Source organism: Ursus americanus, chromosome 26 (assembly GCF_024610735.1).
Source record: "Ursus americanus isolate L20-20 chromosome 26, mUrsAme1.1.p, whole genome shotgun sequence".
Classification (NCBI taxonomy): Eukaryota; Metazoa; Chordata; class Mammalia; order Carnivora; family Ursidae; genus Ursus; species Ursus americanus.
The window spans coordinates 8,926,887-8,944,722 of record NC_142152.1 but is presented as its reverse complement, the minus strand read 5'-3'; the positions used below and the strand labels follow the sequence as shown (position 1 = coordinate 8,944,722).

The following is a 17,836-nucleotide window of genomic DNA, read 5'->3' as shown; positions in this document are numbered from 1 at the left end:
TGCTATTTAAACAGTTAACAGGGAAAAGGGTATGTTCTACTGAACTGGCTGGCACCCTGCAGTGTTCAGCACCATGGGCTGTGGAGTCACTGATGGCCAGCTCAAATGCTTTGAACCTTGAGCTACCTTTCCAAGACTGTTTCCCTATCTATAAAATGAGATATAAATATTAATTCATAGGTGTTTTTTGAAGATTGTGAGATAACATGCAAAATGCTTAGCACAGAGCCTAACATACGATACCTAATAGATGTCAGATTCATTTTAAACTCATAATCTAAAAACCATGGTACTTAGCTGGGGTAAGCTCTCTGTGGAACTCTTCAGTTCCAAAGTTAAAGGGAAGGCTTAGAACAAAAGAACAAAATAACACTAAACTCCTTTGCCATACTTTCTTCAGGTGTGAAAATAATACTGTGGTCATTCACTCACAGCAGCACCAGAAAAGTGGGAAAGTGATAGGCATGCATAGGAAGGAGAGAAAAGCTACACAGAATTCTAGTTGCTAGAGTAGGGTTATACCTCAGAGAAAGGCATTATAAAGAAGTGACAGTCTCAGAGAGAGGACAAAATGCTAGGAAGGAAGGACTGGTTCTGCTATTTCTAACAGCTTCAAGTACTCCCCGGGGCGCGGGGGGTTGGGGGTGTTGTTTTCTGAATGATGAAGAGGTGGGTACTTAATTTCTTCCACTTCTACTTTCCTTTAAAGTGGCTTTCTCTTTTAAATCATTGCTCTTAGAAGTCATTTTCTGACTCCCGGTCATTACATAATCTGACCACTTATTAATATTTGAAAACTATACATAAACTTCTAGTTTTCAACTAGAGCTAATTTGCTACCAAAATAAGAATTTTTGGTATTTTGACCTGAAAATATTAAGCAGCTATTTTATTCGAAAATACCTTCTCTGTACTATCTGTAATGAAACGCAGACGCACTTTGGATTGTAATATTTACAGTGAAGTACACACGTGTCCCCAAAATCTTAGAGTAAGTCTTCGTATTATAAGTTTTGTTCCCAAATTTTCATGTAATTGTAATAACATTTCTTCAGTCTCAGAGAAAAACAGCCCCCTAAGATCTGGGGCTTAGTTCATTTTGTTCAGTATATATATTTTTTTCATAACATCAGGTTGTAGGACCTAAGGCTCTGGCACTGCCTATGTAATCTGTCCATAAAAATCATTTGCTGTTACTTCTAGGTGCAGAGGTTCACAGTAATTTTTCATCCTTTTGTGCTAAATTTTTTAAAGTGAGACTGTATTACTTTAATAATCAGAAAATATAGCTATTCCATAAACAAAATATAGGAAAAAATGAATAAAGTTATTTTAAATATATATACAGTATCATTAAAACTAAAAAATGCAGAGTTTGTTCTAGTTTCATATTAGAGTCAGAAGACCTAAGTTTAAATCTTTGGTGTACCATTTATTACCTTGAAGACTTGGACAAGTCAATTATTATTTGAGGTCTACATTTCTTCATCTATGAAATGGGAATAGACTGGAAATCTTTAGAGGCACTTCTAGCCCTTACAACATTATGTAACTGTAATGTTCAGGATTTGCTTCATTCATCCCATTCACCTGGGATTAAAGCATTAAAATCGGCTTTACTTTAATAGGTTCATAAGATTATAAATGACAAGTTTCTTTTCTAAAAGCGTATTTTTTACAGTGGAACATTATAGTTTGCTTTTACTTAACATGGCATTTAGGGACATAGTATACGTTAAAGTGATAAAATGTAGAAATAATCATTATTGATATAATTTTCATAACATAATTAAATTGTTGGTAATCAGTTTTATGAGTTGGAGGCACTGAAGCAAATATTTTAACACAGAAGCTGATCAAAGGGGGCCTGGTCCACAGAAGATGTTTATTTGATGTAACAAAACAATACAGTTAGTGTTAGATCCAACCACAAAAAGCAAAAGGAATGAAAAATTTGTACAATGCACATAGAAAAACAAGATGTTTACTGTGACAACTATATATTTCTAAAATAATGCTTCTAAAATTACTCAATTATTGAACTCTATATGAAAACAGAAGGATGTTAATAGCGACAAAGTGCATAAAACCAAACATCAAATTTTGAGCAAATTAACATACTAGGTAATTTTGCTAACGAAGCATGATTTCTTTTCTTGTTCACAATCTGCTCAAAATATCCTTATACCAACAGGGTGGGCAGAACATTTAGGTTTAATATCAATTACACAATATTAGCATAAACTTCCACAACTACAGATAGGATATCGTTTTCTTTTGAGCTGGCAAAGTGACTACAGAAACATCAGATCATTTCTCTGAATTGAGAATTTTATCCAAATAAATGTCACATACCTCCCAGATATATGCATATCTTTCTATATCATGTAAATGGCTTTACCCATTTAAATAATAAACCATACAAGCATTTAAGAATCATTATTATATGATTAACAAAGTCATGTTCCAGGTTTAACAATTTCATAGGCCCAAAAAAAAATTTCTTCTTAAAAACTAGTTTTATAAATGCAGAATATATTGCATGAGTAACTGCTGGTATTTTTTTAAGAAAATATATTGTGCAATTGTGGCTACCATGTACTGCTGGCAAATCATTGTTTATGTAAAATGTGAAAAAACTGAGTAAAAATTTTTTAAACTGATCATGATGAAAGGTTACTGCCTTCTTAAAAAAAATTATATTGGCATCTCATTAAAAATAATTCGATAAGGGACAAACTCCCTAGCCCAAAATAAATAAATAAAAAGGTGCATTTTAAAAATGATGCTACTGCAATGTAATGGTTTAAATACCAAGGAACTGTGAAAACATGCTGTCTGTGATCTGGCATTAAAGTACATACTAAAAAAGAGCATTAATGTAAATGAAGTAGAAAGGGGATCAAGATTGAACTAACCATGTTTGTGCAGTATTGTAGCCAGGCTTCTAAAATTAGATATAGAAAATATAAATAGACTGCTTTAGGTAATGAGCCACCAGTGTCCAAAAAAAGGAATGAGATTATGAAAAAGCTCAGTTAACTTGATCCAAAGCTCTGAGTAATTCTTCACCCTGCAGTAGGTTTCTGCTGCCTTGTATAGGAGCATTAACTTCACAATCATAACTGGTCAGTTGTGGTAATCCACTCTCATCCATTGATTGCCCCAGCAGTCTACACGCTAAATCTGAAAAACAAAGACACGCCAAAGTATTCATTCACCTAGTCAATGAATATTACTGAACACTCACTATGCTATCAATATTGCAGGAAAATGAAAGCAAATAAGCTCTGGGTTTTCAGTCTATGGTTTAGTCTGTGGGTTTAGGGCAAGACCACAGCTATGTAAACAAGTGCTATAAAGTGTTACTGGTGCTATGTCAGAAGCATTTAAAGGACACAATGATGGCACAAAGGAGTGATAAATCAATTTTCAAAAAGACAAAAATGTACAAGTTTCCGTTTCTATTTAATATTGACAGACATATAAAAGATAATTACAAAAAATTAAAAGTTCCATCTTTAAATATTAGCTATTCCTGCATTACCGCCAGTAGATAAAATGCTAACATTACTTTTAATAATGCTAAAGGATGAAAATCACTCTCACTGAGAGTAAAGCTTCTAAATAAAGTTTCATATATTTTAATTCTCTGTGTGATGTTCAAGAGTAGAAAGAATAAACTAACCAGAGGGTATTAAAATAATTGTCTTTTGCTCCATTCCATTCTGTTCACTAGATTTGCATCCTTTTACGCGTTTCCACGAAAGTGATGTAGTAGCTGCACGATCGTCTGGCTGCTGTAATAACGTTCCCTAAAAACAGTAAAGTTATTTCAATTTTACTGTGCTGAATTTTTTAAAAATCAAAAAACTCTGAAATCAGTTTAATAACAGTATGTAGGCAGATTTCTTAAATACGGCCCTAAATTATTTTTCTTTCTCTTAATACTATGATAAAATCATTTGTCACTCATTATGACAACTGTTTCTGTAAATGCTTTCTAGTTAATATGATCTGAAAATAACAGTATGAATTACACCATCCCTGATTTAACATTAACTATTGTTTTTTGGAGGTAAGATGGGAAAGTAACTGAAAGGGAAGAGAACAAGACTGGTGGTGAATGAGTGGAGAAATTCACTTTTTATTTAAAATACATCTGTATTGTTTGGAATTTTTATGAGCATGTATTCAGTAGATATATTTTTATGAAATAATGCATACAAAGTGAAAACCAATGTTTAACCTCTGAAAACACAACTTTAGTATTTGGAAGAAAAGAATTACTTATATACAGCACATTAGCTAGAACAGAAAAACAAACGTACTCTCACACTTACAATTCCTACTGCTTGAAAAAGTGAACCGTCATGTTCTATTTTTCGCTTTCTCTGAGCATTCTGCAAAGCTAGTATCTTTGGATTTAGTTCTTCCTCAGGAATGGTAGTTCTGAAAAAAGATATGGTTCCTTTTTTATTATTTTTAAAATACCCAACTAACTTTTTTTTTTGAAAATATATAATGCCTGTTTGCCACCATTAAGGAATATGATGTTATTATGTAAGAGGACTTTCCTGATTACTGAAGTTTATCATCTTAAAAGTCAAAGCTAAATTAAAAAATTTCTTAAAATATGCATTCACCTATTTATAAAATAGATCTGAACAGAACTAAATTGATATTTTTGTAGGTTAAAGTGAAATATTGACTCTTCATTTCACCCAGTATAATACACAGATATTCTTGGGACTACAGGAATACAAGATTAATTTCACATTTGTATAGTGTTTTTGTTTATAAAACATTGCATGTTCATTAATTCATTTTAACCTCATGTCAATCTCCAAGATAAGGAGGTATATAATATCCATTTTATAAATGAGAAACCTGAAGCTTGTTAGCAGTGGGACTTTAAGCAAGTTACCTAGTTAGTTACAGTTTGGAAGTACATTCTATATCTCCTGATATCCACTCTTCTCCCAGTAATTTTTCCCACTAAGCCACTCTGTCCTCAGTATTGATTTGGTTATCATCCTGAACTATCTGCATTTAAAATTAATATTAAATAGTGAAGAACTGTTTTATGCATCAGGGACATGAATTCTGTTATTTCTCTTGTCTTTTCAAGAACTCCCTCCAGCCCATACACAATCACAATGGCTCCTTGCTCTGTTCCATCCATGACATATGGATAAGTGATACATTATTCAAATTGCTCTCCTATATGCGGTTTTGTTTTCTATTTTAAAAAATTCTATAAAACCTTCACTATATAGATATTCAGGTTTTAAAATTCCTACATAAATACATTATCTTTATGAAGTATAACTGTCATGTAAATATCATTTTAGTAATAGTAAAGAAAAACCCTCTATATTTCTTAAAGATAAATTCATCTCTTAAAAGTGTTTAGCATATAGTATTTTGGAACTAATGGGAAAAAAAGCCCTGCTAAAGTGACTAGATGTTCGACTTTGGTTTGACGGGTAACACAGTTGTTCAGAAAACTGAAGATCCCATAGTCCTCTGTAGCTAACAGTGAACTGTAAATTCAAGGTCACTGCCAATTCTGTAACTATATTCATTCATCCATCTAATAACCATTTACTGAGCAAGTATTACATGTTACATACTGTACTAGGTATTAGTACCACTAAAATGTCTAAGACATTGTCACTGCCTTAAAGGAACTCAGAGTCTAAAGTCAGCTGGTGACATACTAATTTATAAAGTAATGTAAACATTACATTAGAAATTTTTTTTTTGTTACTCTAAAGCCCCAAGATCTTTTCCTAGTTCTGGGAAAAGTTTCCTCCTAGCATTTTAGGTCAAAACAGTGATGAAGGGCAAGAGAAAAAAGCCACAAATTCTTGTGATGGCAGTGTTTTTTTCTTGCTATTGTTATTTGGCTCAGTCAAGGCAGAGCAGAAAAGGAATTTTCTTTCCTCCACAAACTGCCCCAATGACTAGCTAAAACTTGTTTCCTCTTACTACAGCTTCAAATTTAAAATATCAAATCCCACTGTAAAAATTAAATATAGAAATTGTAACTTAAAATTTGGGTGGTACACAGGTATTTGCTCAAACTAACTCCATAAAAGCAACGTCATAAATCATGCTTAGATTCCTGTTATAGCTCTTAAACAGTTATTCAATCTGTAATTTGACTAATGTTCTATAAATACATCATGAAAAATAAAAGCAATTATACATAAATTTTAAAAGAAGGCTTGTAAATACCTGTATTGAATACTGAGGACTGAAGACTATCAGGCTCAGTTTGAAATAGGGAATTGGAAATACCCTTAAGTTGGAAGATCTTTTATTCAGGTAAGCTTTCAAATAACTCAAAGAGACAGAAACAGGATAGTTAACTAGTCTGATTTAAACAACTACAAGAAACTGGGTCATTTTTTGTACAGTTAAGAACTTACTGGCTGCATTATATTTATAAAGGTACTGGAAGACCCTCCTACATTTAGATAGGTGATATGGTTATTTTCAGGAAAATAAATACACATTTTTTTGAGTGATTGTTTTATCAGAATTTGTATGTCAATTTAGTATTCTTAAAGCATATTTACCAGAAAGTTAGCTATGTTTAGAAATAAAAGTTACCACCACATACATTTTCTCAAAAATAAAAGAACTAGAACTTTAATGTTACACATAAATACCTTTGACTCAAAGTGACAGATAACACGTTGGGGCTTCTTGGATGAGATTTTTCTGTCTGTTCTATGACTCCTTCTCCTGCTCTGTTCGGTGAGGCTGTCCGACTTCCAGGATCACTGTATGGTGATGTTGTGGCACTACTAGTTACTTTAGGTGCACGGATAGGAGATGGAGATGCAATCAATATTTTAATGTCTTCTATACCATCTTTTGTCACTGTTTTTAATTCATCAGTGGTAGCAGTGGTAGTGGCAGTGGTAACAGGAGGTTCTTGGATTTGAGCTGGCTGGAATACTGTAATTGTGCTCGCACTTTGAGGGCTTGTAGAACTGCTTTCCAGTGGCGACAACTGATCGAAGGAACGTAACTGGAAGTCGTCATCCATTGGGATATAAGGAGCTAACATCTCCAAGTCTAAATCAGTGTCCTTTAAAGCAACAAGTACATGAATTTTACAATGGCCACATCTTATAAACGTTAAACACAAACTCACTTCAAATGAAAAATTAATAAAGTTTAATAGAAAATATAATAACCAAGTTCCTATACCTGGGTAGAAAATGGATTCTTTGCTTCTGTGTCTTCAGCAAAAAGTTTCTCCACCAATTCCAGCTTAAATTCATTGACCATATCACTATCCACATCAAAACAATATTCACTGGGACTGTTAGGCTGTAAAATGAATTTGATGTGTTTACTTTTCCCTGAGGAAACCTGCATATATTTTGCTAGTTGTTAGAATTCTCAAAGCACACCTCAGAGAATACACAACAAAGTCCATCTCTTTCATCACATTTTATCTAACTAGAGAGAAGTTAAAACTTTTGAGCTCACATTAACTAATTTTGCCAATATATACATTTCTGACTGTGTAACAACATCATTTATAAAATTAGGACTAAAAGATACATTTGTCTGCTTCTTCTGAAGAATAAAAGTCCTCTAATAATTCAACTCCCACATGGTAACTAACTGGCCAATAACTAGATATGATACACTCACTGGAGTGAATCTGCCTTTGTGCTCGGAGGCCACACTTCCGTAGAGATGTACCTAAAAATCTCACATGTATTCTGGAGTGAGAGAGGGGTGGAGAATTAAGTTATTTTACTTGTCTTCACCTTAATGAATGCAGTACTGTTTTAGGAGTTCTGAGCAAGGATTCTAACCAGAAAACTGTAACTACATAGTCTAAGCATAAACTTTTGCTTTCCTCATTTTAACATTTTTGTTAGATTTACCTTTGTTAGGTTAAAAACAAAACGAATCAATAGATTTTTATGCTAGGGAAGCTGAGCAACCACAGCACAGAATACATTCTCCAGAAGGCTGTGAGATGTCAAATCACCTACTCTTCCCTTGCCAGTTTGAACTGATAAACATTTAATGTAAAATTATTCACCACTTATTAAGACTTACTTGTGCCTCACAGGTCATAATATTCAAGTCTGTGTTGCCCTACTCCTGAGCATATTTTTAGACAGAGGAACCTCTGAAATGGAATCATTCTAGATTTAGAAGTAGAGCCCCGTGTGACATCTTTACATGGTCTCAGCCTAGCCCTTAAAGACTATTTTCACTGTGTTTATGGAAAAACTATTATCAAGACAGAACTTGAATAAAAAATTATTATTAGGTATTTACTATGTGTAAGACTTGGTATTTTCATGTTACACTGATCCAGAACAGTGATGGAAATTGGGCTAAATTAGGCAAATAACTTAGGGTCCTTTCCCTTTAAAGCTTTGCTAAAATAAGCCTTTTGCTACTTTACAGTCTTCCATCTCAAAGGGTAGAATCAATGGGCTTGGAGCAATTATAGGCACACACATAGTTCTCTGTGGATGTCAAAATTCAAGACTTTTTTGGTATTCATTTTATAAATACATTCCTGAACATTAAAATATGAAAGTTATCCTCTTCTTATATCATGACACCTACCTCAGGTGAACTTTGTCTAGTGCTTCCATCAGAAGGACTAGCTGGCTGATCTTGAATCTGGGGCATAGTAAAAGAAAGTTCCAATGACTCTGGATTTGGCTCTAATTTTAATGCAACTTCTTGATTGAGTGCAGGGTCAGCACTACTTCGAAGTGGCTTTGGAGTTTCAGAAGCAGGTAATGGAGACATTGCCAAATTTATATTCTGTAATTTTTCGTTGGATGAGGGGAGCATTACATCATTATACAATGGAACTTCCTCAAGTTGTTGGTCATCAGTTTCTGTGTCTATAGGGAAAAAAATTATTAGTCAATTTAAAGAATAGCTAGATTTTAACATATACAGAAATGTATGCCCCCTTTTACAAAAGGTCGAATTCACTCAAACAAAAATGTTACCATATTCTCCTTGATCAGAACGTTTACAGATATCACAGTATAAACATAAGTCTGAGTTATCTTTCCCATCTACTATTGACAGCTCCTGTTATATTTATGGCATAAAACCCCTGCAATTCCAACCTTTTCATACCTACTATTCATTAAAATTTAACCAACTTTGAAATTACAGTTTGTGTTTTCAATGTTTGATGTTACGCTGTGGTTACTTACCCTTTAATGAACTACACTTACTGCAATATAACTGCTACATTGTGGAGAAAATATGGCAATAGGATATAGAAATAGAGTAGCTGAGAAACATTAAAGTCGGAAGAAGAAATACCTAAGAACCCTCTGAAGCACAACCTCCAACACTGTGACAGAAGCAGGAATGCTGAGAAATTATTGAGGCAAAAATATTTAAGCCAAATGCTTTGAAAAAGACTTTGAAAAACAAAATATGTAAGACTATGATGTCCAAATGATTACCAACAAAAACATGTCCAAGTTCAGTTAAAATGGGCTTGTAGTAACAGACATAGTTTTTAGGCAATCAAAACAATAACTGAAGACCCACCATTGCTGCCAAAATCTAAAGATATGATTGTGTCTCCAGCAGCTGGGGCCAGCAAAGTTAAAGCATCAGGTTCCTTCTTAAGTTTATCAAAAAGACTACTTGTATCTTCTGATTCGACTTTGGTGAATAGCTGAGTCATTTTCATATCTGAAGATTCAACTGGTTTGAGGACACATTCTGTTTGTTGAAGGGAGAAAATCAAGTCGTGCTGAATAATACCACTGTCAAAAAAGAGAGATTAGTAATTCTTAAATGAGCATTGACACAATGTGGGGATGTGTCTCTGAAATACTCTTATCTCTTAAAATTCTGCTTTATGAAAAGAAACAGTTTAAGATGACTTATCCTAATCTCTCATGCATACTTGGTCACATTCAGGGTTTAAAATACCAATATAGGGGTGCCTGGGTGGCGCAGTCATTAAGCGTCTGCCTTCAGCTCAGGGCGTGATCCCGGCGTTCTGGGATCGAGCCCCACATCAGGCTTTTCCACTGGGAGCCTGCTTCTTCCTCTCCCACTCCCCCTGCTTGTGTTCCCTCTCTCGCTGGCTGTCTCTCTGTCACATAAATAAATAAAATCTTTAAAAAAATAAAATAAAAGTAAAGATATATAGATAAACACTCAAGGCCTTTCTAATAGGGGTGGCATATTTTCCTTGGTGGCAAGAAAATGATATTGTGATAACACCTGCAGGACAGAGTTGAAGAGGGATGATGAACAACAGATCCATCTTTGTGTCTGGCTTAAATGTGAGTTTTATTGTCCCTTTAATCAACAAATATTTAAGTGTTCACTAAGTGAATGAAGTATACAAGTTTAAAATACCTGACCCTTGCCCTCAGAAGTTTGTAACCCAGTGTGAAAGTAGATATGCAAACAATTAAAAAACAAAGTGGTAATTGCTAAAATAGAGAAGGTCTGCTTCACAGAGAAGTCAACAAGCTGAAACTCTGGCTCGAGTAGGGTTTTTTTTGGCAGATGGGGTAGGAGGAAAAGAAGGACATTCCAAGTTGGTGATTCTTCTAAAATGGGAAAGCCACAAGAGAAATCTTTGGTACTAATATTAAAACATGGAAGTATGAAAAAAAACTACAACAACAACATTAAAGGACGGTGTCAGAAGTGGCAAAAATAAAAACAAATGAGAGGTGGCCATGGTTTTAAGAAGACGATGGAATCTGTGAAAGCATGGGAGTACAGAAAATGACAAGAAATGATGCTCTGCAAGTAAGCCATGGTTTATCTTGGGGGTAATAAAAAGATCTTTAAAACCATTCTAAGGAAAATCAGATGATCAGATATTCATGCAAGAAAACTTAGCATGGTGGTAATCTGGAGATGGACTAGAAGGGGACAGTCACCTGCTGAAGTAGATCAAATGAAAAGATTGGTTTATGATATCCCTAACATTCACAAGCCAATCAACTAAAAGAAGAGTTCATGAATATACAAGAGCCATGTGCCACATTATACAGCCTTTTACATCCACCTTATGTAGGATTTCATCTAATCCTCATTACAACCTTCTGAGCTAAGTATTCTCTCTCCTATATGGGTGAAATTCAAAGAAATGAGAATTTCCCAAGGTCATGGAGCTAATGAGTGAAAGAGCTATGACACAAATCTAACTATTCCAAGGCCAGTATTCTTCCTACAAAAATAACAATTACTTGATATAGTATATGCTGACAGATACACGACTAGAACAAACTAATCCAATAGGAGATCTGGGTTTTTTCCCAAGGCATTTTTTAAAAATGGGAGTGAAAACGATGGGAATAGATAGCTACCAATAATAGAATCACTGCAGAATAGCTGGCCTGGACACTCAGGTCAGAGTACTAAAAACCATAATTAGGTAGAACTGTGAAAATAAAATTGTTAACATTTATAATCTTCTCTTCCCATAAAAGAACAGATTATCCAAAAAAGTAACGACTTGCTCCCCCAAAACATTTATTTTCCAAGCTTACCTCACAACATAATTTACACATACAATGCACTGTGGCTGAGAGTTCTTAGTGTTATATATGACAGTTGCTTGAGTTTCAACCCATACATATCCACCTCTTTTGGCAAGCATCCTGTACTGTCCTGTGGTGACTTGTCCTTTAGTAAACACTAGGAGTGAAAAGGAAAGGAAAAAGAGTCACGCAGAGAAAGTAACTTTGAATTTTCAATCAAATGAATGGATGCTGATGTTGGTCATTATTTTAGAAGAGATGTTCATTTTAATGGAATCAACCGTAACTGTTTAAAGTAACAGAGAAAAGGCCCTGGCATAGCCAAAAATATACATATTTCATTCTTCTAACCCCCAAAATAAACTCCTTTCCTGCCAATCTTTACTTTAAATAAAATGAAAGCCAGGAATGAAGGACAGCAGTGACCACAATTCCTTTAATGACTTATATGTTGAAAGTATCAGAAAGACTAGAGAATTAATAATCTTGATTCTACAGAAACATTCAAGCAAGTGGCAGTACTACATTTCCTTAAATTTATACTGAGGTTTCCAAAGAATTAACGATGCTTCAAATAGCTGTGCTAGCATATTTGAATCTCACCTGATATCATGCTGAAATCTTTTGGCAATTCAGGCGATCTTAATCTCTTATTGATTTGGGAGAAAGTACCAGATAAATAGTAATGATGACATTATCATGAGGATTGGGGCCCTGACTGCCGACTTGGGCTCATTCTGCAGTTCAAATCTAATCATACTCGCTCGGTGACATTCAGGTATCCCCAATCACATTGGGAAGTCACGTTTAGGTACAGATTAAACAGGCAAGTGAGATTTCAAAGTCTTACTTACTATGGATCTTTAAATAACATTCACGAGTAAAATTGAGAATTTTATCTTATGTCGAGGGTACTTGTTACCACTTGTACATGACATTCATCACCTTCACATTCATTGAGTCACTGAACAATTTTTCTGAGTCCCTTTCACTGGTCTGAATACTTAAGTATGAATTCTGTAAATGATACTACAATATTCTATGACCTTTTTTTTGTCTTAGTATTTAAAATGCCAAGTTAGTTTTACGTATTATTAAATAATTCTACCCTAACTAGTACTGGTTATAACAAATACAAAACATAGACTTAATGGTCAAAATCTCTTATGAAGAGTTCTATTAAGACATTTAGTCTAGGAGGGGTGCCTGGGTAGCTCACTGGTTAAGCATCTGCCTTCCGCTTGGATCATGATCCCAGAGTCCTGGTATCCAGCCAGTGTCAGGCTCCCTGCTCAGTGGGGAGCCTGCCTCTCCCCCACTCCTGCTCTCTCCCACTGTCCTTTTCAAATAAATAAATAAAATCTTAAAAAAAAAAAAAAAAGACATTTAGTCTAGGAGAGATGCCTGAGTGGCTCAGTTGGTTAAGCATCTGACTCTTGATCTCAGGTTTGTGAGTTCAAGCCCCAAACTTTAAAAAAAAAAAGAGAGAGAGACAGAGGAGATTTTTATTCTAGGAAGACTGGTTAATTTTAACCAAAAAGTTAGATATATAGCTAAATAGTAAAGAGATTGCAAGAGTTAAATAATTAAAATATCTGTAGTTCTTCCACTGTACTTACTATCATGATGAGTTTTGGTCAGATGGTCAGAATCCAAAGCATGATAATATTCATAGATTGAGCGGCCCAAAAGTTCTTCTGGCTCATATCCCATCAATTCAGTAATTCTGTTAAGTAAAAAAATGTAGGAAGAGAAAAAAGAAACTAAGTGATAAAGAAAAATTTTGCTTCTCCAAAGTAACTGATATGCATTAAGAGCATCCTTCTTTGCTTAGAATAAGTTTACATCTCACCTTTGGTAACTCTACAGTTAACTAAATGCAGCACCATGCACTTCTAGAAGTCCTCTGGGTTCATCCTGCTACTTGACCTTTATATCCCCCTCACCCAAACTTGTTACCTATTTTTTTTGAAGATTTATTTACTTATTTGAGAGAGAGAGAGACAGCGCAGAGTCTGAGATGGGGCCGGATCCCACAACTCCAAGATCATGACCTAAGCCGAAATCAAAAGTAAGACACTGAACCCACTGCATCACCCAGGCGCCCCTATTTTTATCACATTTTACTGTACCTACTTTTGGTAACTAGATAGGGGATTCATAAATAGACAGGAAGTACTGCTAAATTAAAAATAGCCACTGACATTTAATTTGAAATATAAGATTAAATCCATAACATTAGTTTACCATAAAACCAGATTCTTTAACAGTGCCCTTAGGCTTCACTTTGGGGGATCAATATCTACTACGGAATTTTAATATCACCAACCAAAGACTTCCATACTAAATGGGAACTTAAGAAATACATATTATGTTGGTTTTAGAAGATGCTCTTATACTTAGTTTTCTTTTTTAATATTTTTTTATTATATTATGTTAGTCACCATACAGTACATCCCCGGTTTCTGATGTAAAGTTCGATGATTCATTAGTTGCATTCTTACACTTAGTTTTTTAAATAATATAAAATTATAGGAATTCATTTCAGATGAAAAAATGATATCAAACTGAAAATGGACTAGAAAATAATTCAGTTACCCCTTTTGGTTGCTGGGCAACTCTTTTAGGACAGAGATTAGCTCTTATTACTTTCTACAACCAGTTTGAAATGGAACCTATTTCATGTGAAAGAGAATGCTGTCATCTTAGCGCCATACTAAACAGAAATGTTCTCTTTTTTCTCAGAGCAAAACATGAGTTAAACTTTTCAATTTCTCAGCCTTTAGAATTTAAAAGACTTTCTAACTGAGGTGTAAGCAAAAGTTACTTAATGTACTGTGTCCAAAAAAACTACAAAAAACGCACAGAGAAGATATCCTTCTAAAAAAAATGTAAAGAAGTAATACTCTTTTTTGTGTTGTCACACTTTAAGGCAAGACCTGCCATATAGTTCACTCCAAAATAAAAACAGGTAAATAGAAAGTGATTTGTAAAAAAAAACGAATTAAGCCAAACCAAGCTAAAATCCAGACTTTTTTTACAAAGGGATATCCCTAAACACATCTGCACTAGGTGGCAGCATTACAAAGGAAACTGTTTTATAAAAAAAGCCCTATTTCTTTAAATTATACTTGAAAAATAATTTTAATTAGTCTTATAAAGGTTACTTAAATAAAATTCCCATGGAATTAAAAAAAAACTTCATTTAAATCTTTATATGCCTAAGTACGCCTGGCATTGTTCTAGGTGTGAAAAATGTAAGGTCAAAACTCAACATGTAGTTAATCTTCCGCAACAGTTACCATACTACTTATGAAATAATGTGGTATGTGTAGTGATGGCAATCTGTTGCAGGAATCAGAGGAACCACCCTTATCCATGAAAAGAAATAGTGGGTGAGGGACAACTTCTTACAGGAGACTTATGAGTTGAACATAGGAGAGCAGCAGGGAGAGCAAAACCATTTCAAGAAGAAGGTATACCAGAAGCAGAAGGCATACCAGAAGCAGAAGGTATACCAGAAGCAGAAGGTATACCAGAAGCAAAGACAGATGAGAAAATGCTTGATACTGTGTAAACAAGAAAGACTCGTAGTTGCGGGGGCAGGTGAGGAGAGATGAGGCTAGAGAAGTAACCAGATTAATGAGGGCCTTGTATTGTCATGGTAAGAAGCTCTGGTTTAATAAGGTGTCTCGTCAGCACTTCTAATCTAAGTTATCTCTACCATTGAGGGATATAAGATGTTAAAATGTAAACACCATATTTTCCTAAAAAGTCAATTTTATCTAACTTTAGAGAATTACACAGCTTATATTCTGTACCAAAAAGGGGACTGATCCAGAAAATCTTACCAAAAATGTTCTTAAGCAACCATGATCTTAAGCAACTGTGATCTAAAGCAACTATGCAGCATATTATTCGTTCATTGTAAGTGTCCTGAGGGTAAGAACTGCTGCTCTTCATTCTACTTTGCCACAAAATTGTAGATGCTCAAATAAATGTGTTGAACTGTATGTGGAAATTAGTACAGCAAACACTGTTTGTGAGATATTCTAAATGCCAGTTTGATATGTTAGATTTTCTCAAAATTGAGCAAAAATTTTTCTAGATCTCAGTTCTTAGAGGTTTTAGATGTGAAACGTTCCTAAAAGTGCTCTAATCAGAAAACAACAATCTCCTGGTCAAACTCAAAACCTTACTTGGTTGATCTCTAACCAGGGAGTCTTCACTCCTCTGTCATGATCATTTTGCCAGCTTTCTGATATAACCAGAGAGAAATGTCACTCCCTTTCTCAATTCTCATTCTAGTCCCACCACTTTTCTTTCTCCCCAACTTATTTCTGTACTTTGCTACTGAGTACAAAAAATAAAAAATAATTCCTCAAAAAGAGGTGGATATCTCTGTTCTATCATATATTCACATGAATAATGGCAATAAACACCATGAAATACTTGTTAGCTTTTCTATCTTCATTTTTCTGATGGCTGACACCAGTGGTAAAGCATACACTATGTGTGCTAGGCCCTCAACAAACTCCTTTAATCCTGGCAACAGCCTTTCAAAATACTACCCTAATTTAACAGGTAAGGATCATAAAATTTGAAATAGTTAAGTTCAAATACCAAGGCCACAGTAAGTAATATTTTTATAAACCCACGTTTTTTTTCTGTGTAAAGATAAAGGGAAGCAATTGAGGCATTTTCAACAGTAGCATGACATCTAATTTTTACATTATGAAGTCCACTTTTTGGGAATGTGGATGAGAGATTAAGGCTTACATACATCTGCTGGCACAGAGGCAGCTTAGGAGATTATGGTAAAAATTTGAGCCAAAGGTTATAATAACGAGCTGAAGAATTCAGTGGCAGGAAAGCAAGGGTGGAAAGGAGGGAATGGATCAAGAGATATATGTAGACATTAAATCTGTAAGATTTAGAGACCAACTGAGTACAGATAATAAAAAAAAAAGTTAAGGATAAATTCCAAATTTTTGCAGGAGTTGTGTATCTACTAAGCATGCTAGCACTTTAAAAGGAAAAGCAATATTTGAAATTGTTTTGGGACAATAGCAGTGCAGTTGAGTCATAGAAATATTCAGTTTATTAATACAGAGGAATATCCTGATAAAAATATCAAATTAGCAATTAAAAATAGTTACAAACATAAATTTGGGAAATGGCAATACAAATCATGGTCAATATGTAGGGTGAGGAGGTGACCACTTTCCTTTCTAGTCCATAACCAAAAGTAATCTGTTCTTCCTCAAATTATGCATTATGTCTTTGAAACATATTTATTTTCTTTTTAAATAAGTTAGAAAGAAAAAAGACCTCATCATTGTGATTTCTGGACAGCACCCTGGTAAAGTATTCGTAGTGCATAGTAAGTGTTCAATAAATGTGGCTGAATTAATCTACAAAGTTAATGTAGTATTACTGAGTTCTACAATGTATCACTGTATTCAGTTTAGTGGAAGGAAGCATACAGTCTTTATTATAGTCAACAGTAAAAAAAAAAAAAGAGGGACTAATTAAAAATTCAAATTATTGTATCTTATATATCATTTACCTTTCATCACAATAAGAAAATTTCATATCCAGACTGTGACGACTGAGAAAAGTCTTGCTGTCTAAAGGAATTTCAATATTTGATGGATGAGGAATGGGTTCACAAATCAGCACCAAGCACGTCATGGGTGGTTTCTTATACCCACACTGGGACTGGTTACTATTGGTATCGTAGACATGAATATGGCCTGTGCAGTGAAGTACCTGTGTACAAAGAAAACAAAGCAGTTCTTTAAAAAATATAAAATGCGGGGCGCCTGGGTGGCATAGCGGTTAAGCGTCTGCCTTTGGCTCAGGGCGTGATCCCGGCGTTATGGGATCGAGCCCACATCAGGCTCTTCTGCTATGAGCCTGCTTCTTCCTCTCCCACTTCCCCTGCTTGTGTTCCCTCTCGCTGGCTGTCTCCATCTCTGTCGAATAAATAAATACAATCTTAAAAAAAAATAAAAATAAAAAAATAAAATAAAATATAAAATGCTAGTAAAAAAAATGCAGATAAACAGCTGAAGTGTGATATGGCAAGGAAGCTTTGATAAAATTTACTGTCATTAGTGGATTAATCGTATCTTTGAAATCAATACGTGTTTCCCCTGTAATACCACTCATGACTCAGGTACCATAAATTACTCTTTAAAAAATTTCCTTCAGACAAATATGGGCTGATTTTTCATTCATCTAGTCATAGTGGCTGTTTTATTTATTATTTTGTTATTTCTTGCTTTGATGAC

At 34.4% G+C, this 17,836-nt stretch overlaps 1 protein-coding gene across 2 annotated transcripts in view; it reads right to left on the bottom strand.

Annotated features, from left to right (window-relative positions):
• Positions 1–1,866: 1,866 nt before the first annotated feature.
• HIF1A (hypoxia inducible factor 1 subunit alpha) overlaps positions 1,867–17,836 on the bottom strand; it is a 41,184-nt gene continuing 25,214 nt past the window's right edge. For both annotated transcript variants that reach the window (XM_045810357.2, XM_045810356.2), the window contains 10 exons: positions 17,110–17,312; positions 13,160–13,266; positions 11,550–11,697; positions 9,577–9,797; positions 8,620–8,906; positions 7,228–7,350; positions 6,681–7,105; positions 4,344–4,452; positions 3,689–3,815; positions 1,867–3,186 (listed from right to left, as the gene is read on the bottom strand). In XM_045810357.2, the coding sequence (XP_045666313.1) occupies positions 3,035–3,186; positions 3,689–3,815; positions 4,344–4,452; positions 6,681–7,105; positions 7,228–7,350; positions 8,620–8,906; positions 9,577–9,797; positions 11,550–11,697; positions 13,160–13,266; positions 17,110–17,312 (1,902 nt within the window). In that variant the 3' untranslated portion in view covers positions 1,867–3,034. The remainder of the gene's footprint in view (positions 3,187–3,688; positions 3,816–4,343; positions 4,453–6,680; positions 7,106–7,227; positions 7,351–8,619; positions 8,907–9,576; positions 9,798–11,549; positions 11,698–13,159; positions 13,267–17,109; positions 17,313–17,836) is intronic.